Source organism: Nanorana parkeri, unplaced genomic scaffold, assembly GCF_000935625.1.
Source record: "Nanorana parkeri isolate BGI_ZX_2015 unplaced genomic scaffold, ASM93562v1 scaffold360, whole genome shotgun sequence".
NCBI lineage: Eukaryota > Metazoa > Chordata > Amphibia > Anura > Dicroglossidae > Nanorana > Nanorana parkeri.
This window is the reverse complement of record NW_017306628.1, coordinates 387,682-396,363: the sequence shown is the minus strand read 5'-3', so window position 1 is coordinate 396,363 and position 8,682 is coordinate 387,682. Positions and strand designations below refer to the sequence as shown.

General features: G+C 45.9%; 1 protein-coding gene across 1 annotated transcript in view; it reads left to right on the top strand.

Annotated features, from left to right (window-relative positions):
* Positions 1–8,682, top strand: part of LOC108788902 (cystatin-like) — an 18,053-nt gene that overhangs the window by 449 nt on the left and 8,922 nt on the right. Inside the window, exon 2 of the mRNA XM_018558802.1 lies at positions 546–659. Coding sequence (XP_018414304.1) covers positions 546–659 — 114 coding nt within the window. The remainder of the gene's footprint in view (positions 1–545; positions 660–8,682) is intronic.

The window sequence follows — 8,682 nt, the reverse complement described above, 5'->3', positions numbered from 1 at the left end:
GGGGGGGGGGAGGGGGGTTATACATTTTAAATAAGTAAGAGTAGTATATAGAATAAATACTTGAAACGTTAAAAACCAAGGGGTGGTCTGGGTCCTCAGGATTGGACCGGGTTCAGTCCGAACCTGAGTTCCTCTAAATCCGGAAGTAAACTTCTTCCACTGCCACCGAATCAGCTGTGGCCAGGGAATTTCCCACCGGCAGCTCCACATAAGCAAAGGGGTGAGATGCAATGACGTCATTGACCTTATATGGCTACAGGCCTATATTAGGTAAATTATATTAGCACAAGCATCCCGCCCCTTTGTTTATAGTCATCTGCGGGGTGGGGAGTGAACCGTCCCACTACCCTCTTCCAAAGCATCTGCTCTGTTTTAAGTGTTAACATTAGAGATTACATACTGGAAGGCTGCCAAGTCCCCGCTGGGAGGGAGGAGCAGGGTGAGCTGAGCTACCAAGATGTAACAAATATCATTTGACACATACAGTGCTCATTTGTATAAAGAAGTGTTTGCATAAGTGTTGTGTTCTCTTCCTTTTTTATAAGATTGTAACTGGAGTAAAGTATATTATCGAAGTAGACATCGGTCGCACTGAATGTAGAAAACCAACAGCTAATCCTGAAGACTGTGCTTTTCATACAGATCCCTACGTTTCTAAGGTATTGTAGAACTTTGCACAGTGAAATATATCTTTAAACTAGCAAAACATATTGTTTTAAGGGTCAAAATCTAGAAATAAATATGTATTTCTATATTGAATTGATATGTTCTTTCCCACTTGTAATAACTATATCGATCTAGAAGTTTGTAAACGTATTGAAGATGCCCATGGGCTGTACTTCCTCAATGCACTGACACAATCTGAACCTTCCTTGTGCCACAGCTCTCACAGATCAATCAATGATGGATTCACGCTAAGGATTAGCTAATCTTCGTAAATAGCCGCTGTGCTATGAGTGCGTGATAACACCCCACAATAAACCATATAACATTTTGCACTGCACTACTTATTAATGACAAACCAATAAGTGTAAACACATATATGGCTACATTTCTTTTTTCAACCTACCCAGAAAGAACTGATATATTACTCCCAATACATATAACCAGGCTTTGCAGTCATGTGACCAAAATACAAAACTACAAGAAAAGGTGCTAAATGGTTCTGTTTTAAATAGATGAACGTGATTATGGCATAAGAAAACTATTTCCTGTGCTGCCACATGATTTACCCTATGTGCGTTCATATATATGCTTACATTTCGGACGATTCCTCCCACAATTTGAGCTGTGGGTGGCCCTGTCTGCACCACTTGGCTCAACAATCAATCAATTTCCCAAGTTTTTTTTATCAAATCAAGTTTTTCAATTAACTTTTGTAAAAGGAACCGGGTGGAAAATTGCCAGCTGAAGATTGTGTATGCATCCAATCAATTAAGTCACTGTTGGGGGTATTCAGCAGGAATACAATACAGTAGCTGGCAGGGGAGATTAGTTCATCAATGCTGTTTAGTGTGGCTGGGACAATCAATTGATTTCTTTTTTCTAAAGATGCTTAGAGCATCCAATTACATTTCTCAAAGTAGTATTAAATTATCAAACTTTTTTTCAATAGTGAATCCAGTTGAAACAAATATACATTGCCCAGCAAAGTATTACATTTTTGCCCAAACACTTACAGTCATCATGTTTCCAAACAGTTGGCTCCAGCTCTCTCAGCTTGGCTTCCCTGAATTTCCTGTCCACTAAAAGATCACAAGGGGCATAGCAGCTTCCCATCTACTAACATGGAGCCAGGGGGACGGGAGTGTCTTGCCTTGCTGTGCCTGTGTGTTTGTGGAGACACACACAGCTTACTAGCACACACACGGGTGGCTCTATAGCACCCTGCAAGGGAACCTGAGCCACCCTAAATCAGGATATCAGGACCAGTGCTTAGGGGACCAACTTTTCCACAGCACTGAAAACTGAGAAATGGCCTGGAAAGGAAGGGAGTTTGTCACACTGGTCCTGGAATGGTCACAGCACAGCTCCTCTTTTAGCCTGTGCAGCAATAATGAGGGATGATGCAGACATCTCAACTCTCCTGGACGTTGCAGGAGTCTTTCACTCCCAGGGCAGATGACCGAGTAAAAAAAAAAAGGCATGGAAATGAATAGCTAGATTGCTACTGGCTATTGCACCCGCCTTCTTCTCCTGTCAGTCAGCAGAGGTGTGTAACGCCTGCTTAGCTGGGGTTATGTTTTCAGGATCTCAGCGGCGGAGTTAGGAGGATCTAACGTAGGTTATGGGGTGGAATGGCAATTCAGTCTTGGACCTCTGGCGTCTCTCACAACTAACGGTGAGTTAGAGGTCCTCACATCATAGGCCGTTCATTCATATAAGCGTCACAGTAGTGGCTATTACGTCATAGACCACTCTGTGAATGAGGCATGAAATAATATAAGTGGAGAAGAACTGATTATGTAGCGGTAGCGTAATAGATAATAAGGTAGTCCTTTATCAGTTCCTACAACCTCCCTAGTCCCAGGTACAAGCAAGGAGCGGAATGCACAGCGTTTGAAATCTATAATACCTTGATACAGTCTCTCCCGTATGGGGACACGTCACTAGAGGACTGCAGGGATAACTGCAGAGTACTTGCGGTTTTGCCGGTATGGAGGCACTGGTGGGAATCCTGTCTGCAGGCTGGCGTGGTGTGGCGATGTCCTGGGGTAGACAGGTGTCCGGGCTGTAGGATGTTGTCCAGGTGTGAACAGGTCCAGAGGTAAGCTGGTCTCCACAGGCAGGACAAGGTGTTGGGGTAGAATGGGGTCGAGGCAACTCCAGAATGCAGGTTCGGGTATGGGGTTAGCAGGGCGTTCGATCCGCAATATTGGAACGCCCTACTAACCCGGCGACGGAGTTTAAATAGCCCGTGGACGCGGGAAACCAAGGAGCGGTGTCACGCCTCTTCCGCGTTCCAGGGTGGAGCGCTGGAACGTCTCAGTGAGGGGGCGTGACTGCGGCGAACCTCTTCCTGGTGCGTTCCACTGTGGAACGCACTCTCACCGGCCGACGTCCCCGGAACTCCTTACAAGGTGGACCTGAAGTTCTCCATCAGGTCCTCCTCTGCTGATTGACAGCAGCAGTGGGCGGGTGCAATAGCCAGCCTTCAATTGGCTATTGCAAATTGCAATAGCCAATAACAATCTAGCTATTCATTTTCACTATATTGCACACCACACTATCTTTTTCTTTTTTACTTCCACCGCTCCAAGCTTGCTCCTGTGATGGACTACAACCTCAATACAAACTAGTAGTCCTATCACTGGAGCTATTTTTTAAACTTTATTTTATTGTTTATCCGATTAACCGATTAATCGAACTTAATAATCGGCTAACTAATCGATTTTGAAAATAATCGTTAGCTGCAGCTCTACATTTCATACTGTCTGTTGTTTTTTTTTTACTCTGATGGCAGCAGCTTCCCTGCTATCTGCCATCATTTCAGGGAGGTGCCCTGGGGGGCGGGGAGAGGGCACCTCCCTAAAATAAATTATTTCAGGTTGGGATGCCTGGATGATGTGTCCTGCATAGTGCCAGTTGTCTAGTGGTTAAGGTCCAGCTCTAACAACTTGCTCTCCTTTTCACAGCAGCTCTGGTTATATACTGATGGTTCTATTGCTGTTACAGCCTGAAAGCAAAGAAATCCTGAAATCCATTGCATGCCTTGAAAATTAAACAACACTCACTGAGGTTCTACATATATCATTCATGTTCATAAAATCCACACATACACATTCTGACTAGATTTTAATAGCTGTATAGTGTTTGAAGCTGAACTCCAGGCAAACAGCTAACTACACACTTATAATACTTTGATGGAAGCTGTTGTACCGGTCAAAAGATTCAGATTTCCATACAGTCCTGCGATTTACAGAGCCCTGACAGATAAAAAAGCCAAGCTGGTAACTTCAATTTTCTCTGCTGCAGTTACAGTAAGTAACATTGCTAGGCCACCTCCTTACCCCCAGCTTTTGATGGGAAGGTGAAGGAGTAGCAAAAGCCTGATAAAGTCATCTCTTTTTTCCTGTTAGCACATGCTCATATCAGAGAGCCTGATTGTTTAGTTCCATTCTAAGGCCTCTTTCACACGGGCTGATCAAGAAGGGATCCCTGCATGGATTCCCCCTTGATTGGAGCAGTATTGGCCAGCGGTGACAACCGTGTCCGTCCAGTTTTTTTCCTCCATCTGAAATTGACCAACCCCATGTCGATCTATGGAGAATCGGATGTAAACGGACACGTGTCCATTAGCATCAGTTTACCCTTGATCTGGCACGATCATGTCCGGCGAAACAGTACTGTGATCTGTTTGTTTTTCTGCACCTGGCCGGAGTTTGGGGTAACTGGGTGTAAACGGTCAGGACATAGACTAGCATTGGGCGTCCGATCGGGTCCACTTGCAAAACTGACAGGCGGACAAAATCGGACCGCCCATCTGAAGGGGGCCTAAGTGCTGCTGTATTCATATTTGTACTTAAACTACAATTTAATGATTTTAATCAATACATAACTACATTCATTGATGTGTTTTTTTTTAGTATCTGCCTGGGGTTCAGCTTTAAAATTTATGTAAATCTTGTCAGCTCAGAACTTCCTGTGCTGCCCTCTTATCAGTTACCATTGTTGCCAGCTATCTCTGTGGATTACAGATCACCTCCCCCTATGTTATGGAGCTGAGGAGAGGGGGAGATGTTCTTTAGTCCTAATTCGCTTTCTGTCGTAGGGTGGCAATGTTGTGCAATGAGTGCAGTTAGTGAGTGTTGTCACCCTAGGACAGGAAATGTGTTACTGGTAGGATCTCTGGCAAAAAAAAAAGGAAGCCTGAAAAGGGGAAATATTTAGGCCCCATTCACACAAATCGGCCTGCACGTACAGCTCCGTGCTGCGTTTGGGGCCGTACCAAGTAGCTGCCGGGAAGGACAGGTGCAGCGTGTGATTAGAACGCAGCCCCCGTCCTTCTGTATGGGGCTACGCGGCCGTACGCCCTCCTACGCTCACCTCATTTGCAGGTCCGTAGGGGTGCGGGTGATCGTATTCATACGCCGCCGGAATGCATCCTGTATGCGTCCCGGCCAGAAAACCCGCACCCCTACGGACCTGCAAATGAGGTGAGCATAGGGGGGTGTACGGCCGCGTAGCCACATAGAGAAGGACGGGGGCTGCGTTCTAATCACACGCAGCACCTGTCCTTCCCGGCAGCTACTTGGTACGGCCCCGCACGCAGCACGGAGCTGTACGTGCAGGCCGATTCGTGTGTGAATGGGGCCTTACACTGTTATCTGGGGCGGCTAATTTGCTGCATTCAGATGCATCCCTGGACACATCTGCACTCTGTGCTATGGCTGCATGCAAACTGGCCAATTGGCTGCAGGCAGTTTGTGCGCGGTCAGAAACTCTTCAGAAATGCCTTCCCTGGACACACACTGTCTTCGTCCATGGTCAGTCAAAGGCTCTCTTTGCATGTAACCACTCAGATAAGCAGTTACATGCAAACGATAGCGACCATGACCATTGATTTTTACAGGGTACAAATCTGACAGATGCTGCTGTTTGCACAGTGGGTGCATTTAACAGTAGCTCCTTGTAATCCTTGCTGGCAGCTGTCCCTTGTCACCAGTGTTAATGTAGCCTAATGCAGCCACCACATCTGTGGACTGGTAAGCTTCAATATATTACATATTTGTTCTTGACTTTAGATATGTGGTGTTTATTTACATTACAAAAGTTTAGAAGCAAGTTACATGGTCAGGTGGAACATGGGCTTTGGCTATTTCATCAGCAAGAACTCCCAACCATAATGTTCCTTTTCTGTCCAACTGCTAGTTTTGGGAACTCCAACCCAGGATTGAATGTTCCAACATTCGTTGTTGCTTTCTTGATAATATAAAATAAACAAAAAGCCAATGGCGAGCGTGGGAACCCCTCATAATGGCCACAGCAGGTGTGCAGATCCAGGTACACAAGCTCAGAAGGCATATGAAATTAAGTTAGGTAGATTAACTATCTCATGGTGTGATGAAATGCTGGAAACAGATATGACGGTGTATGTGTGGTGAGAGTGAAGTTAAATCTAAAGATGGGAGTTTCCCCTATAAGATGAACGAACACTGAAGTAAAAAGAAGTGAGTCCGATGGATACTTTACACCAGTGGTCACTAAATGGCAGACCTGTCTGCACTGTGGTCGTCTACCTGCGCTGGTTTATGCCTGGCTGACACCTCCGGGTACATCCACATCCAGCCATAACTCAGCCCAGGCTCCCCCTCTGCTTCAGTCATTGGCTGCTAGGACTATTGGCTTCCTAGCAATCAATGAGGTGAGGCAGACAGGAGAAGCTCCTCAACAGCCACCTAGATCACTTTTACTAGCCAGGATCGTGCTGCTCCCCCCTCCCCGCGCTGTGGTTTTTGGGTCCCCCAATTATCTGGGGGGGCATCTCATTAGGGTTGGCAGATGTGGGAAGGGGCGGCTGCACAAATGACTAACAGCACCCCTTACCCTCCTTCGCACACAGCTCGGCCAACCTCCACTTCCCACCCAGCTAACAGCTCGGCTGCCTGCTGCCTCCCGCCCGGCTAAGAGCTTGACTGCCTGCTACCTCCTGCTAACAGGTCGGCCCGCCACTGCCACCGCCCGTCTGACATCTTGGCCAGCCGCTGCCTCCAGCCCAGCTGACAGCTCGGGTGGCCACCGCTGTACTGGCACTCTGTACACATTTTTGTCACACAAGTACAGATATCTTACCAATAATGTCCCTGAGGGATATAGTACTGGGGGTCCCTGGTTCAAATCCCGGTCAGGATACAATCTACAAGGAGTTTGCATGTTCTCCCTGTGCTTGTGTGGGTTTCCTCCGGGTACTCTGGTTTCCTCCCACATTCTAAAGACATGCTAGAAGGTTAATTGGCTCCGGTCTAAATTGGCCCTGTATGCATGTGAGATAGGGACCTTAGATTGTAAGCTCCTCAAGGGCAGGGACTTTTGTGAATGTAAAGCGCAGCGTAAAAATGATCCACCCTATATAAATATCAATAATAAATAAATGTAGGAAATCATCAGGTTGTTCAAGTCTTTAGCATCTACCAAAAACTGTAATATTAGATTTGGGTGGACTGATCCATTAACGTATTCACTGATGTGTATGTGTGTTTCTCTTTTATGGCATGCAGACATTTTATGCTGATTCTGCTTTTTTTTTTCTTGTAGACTACATTCTGCCATTTTGAAGTCATTTCTGTGCCATGGCTGAAACAAAATAAGATGAAGGAGAGTAAATGCTACTAGCTTCTGGAAACAATAGCATGCTTTTCTAGAGACTGATTACATTTATGTGATATTTACACTGAATAACAATTCTATTACAGTAACTACAGACTTATTTGTATCTTGGTTGATATTCTCATGTAGTGTAATAAGTAAGATGTCCATTAATGAGCAATAAAATGTTTTTAGAAAAGAAGAAGCACTAATCCTGTTTTTATTGAGTATTTTACCAAAAAGCCTGGACAAGTCTAGCAAACCCTAAAGAACAACTCTGGGCAAATGACAAATTAACCCTTGCAGTGGGGCTACTCCCGCACCAGCTTTAAAGCAAGGTGCACATGGAAGGGCTTTATACAGTACAACAGCAAAAAGTTTCCCAGCACACTCACCAGCCAGCATGCACAAAAAACTCTCACCGCTAAGGTTAAAAACAGGTTTAGATACACGTCTTCTGCAGAATATGTGAAAGCCGCACCGCACCGCCAATGCACCTCTATGTAGTGCGGTCCTAACTCTAAGCCCACGTTCACAACTGAACGTTTTGTAGCGCGTTCTACACTCGACGAACGCTCTACAAAACGCTCAAAAATATCAATCCCATTGTATTCAATGGTCTCGTTCCCACCTTGGCGTATTTCCGCCCGTCCCTAACGCGCTACAAAACGGCCCACGCCTGAAAAGGTACAGGTACTACTTTGTTGCGCGTTTCCATTGGGATACAGCCAAGTAGCCTTTGGAAAACGCGCAACGGTCGCGCGACTTTTTTACCGCGATTCGCGACAGACGCGCATATGCAATACGCCTAGGTGTGAACGAGACCTAACCTATGAGAGTCTCCATCTTGGAGCACATGTAGCAAAAGATAAAATTGGGTGCAGGTTTGCCAGGAAGCAGCCCAACCCCCTTCAAAGGCACAGGGACACACAAGCCCTTCCATGTGCACCTTGCTTTAAAGCTGGTTATAAGTTGATGAGTGCGTTTGCCATTTGTTTTGCTTGACTGACTTGGTGCAATGACACATTGGGGGTCTCAGCTGCCGTTGATGTTCGGGGTTCCTTGTGTGTGCGCCCAAACCGGTCTAGTTCCTAGATGCGCCTGGTGCATATGTATCCCCACAGAACATGCTCCGAACTTTTGTTCTCTCCTGTGGTCCCCCACCCCCTATTGGGACATTGCCTCCTGCTCCATTTAGGCTCCCTCCACTGTGTCCAAGTGGCGTCAAGTTTTGGCCTTTAACATACATCTCTATACTTCTGAAGAAGCCTTCGAGGCGAAGCGCATTGAGAAATGTATACCCACCACAATACTCTGGATTTGGCATCCCTTCAATGAATTGCTGTTGTGAAAGTTGAGAAATATATATATATATAT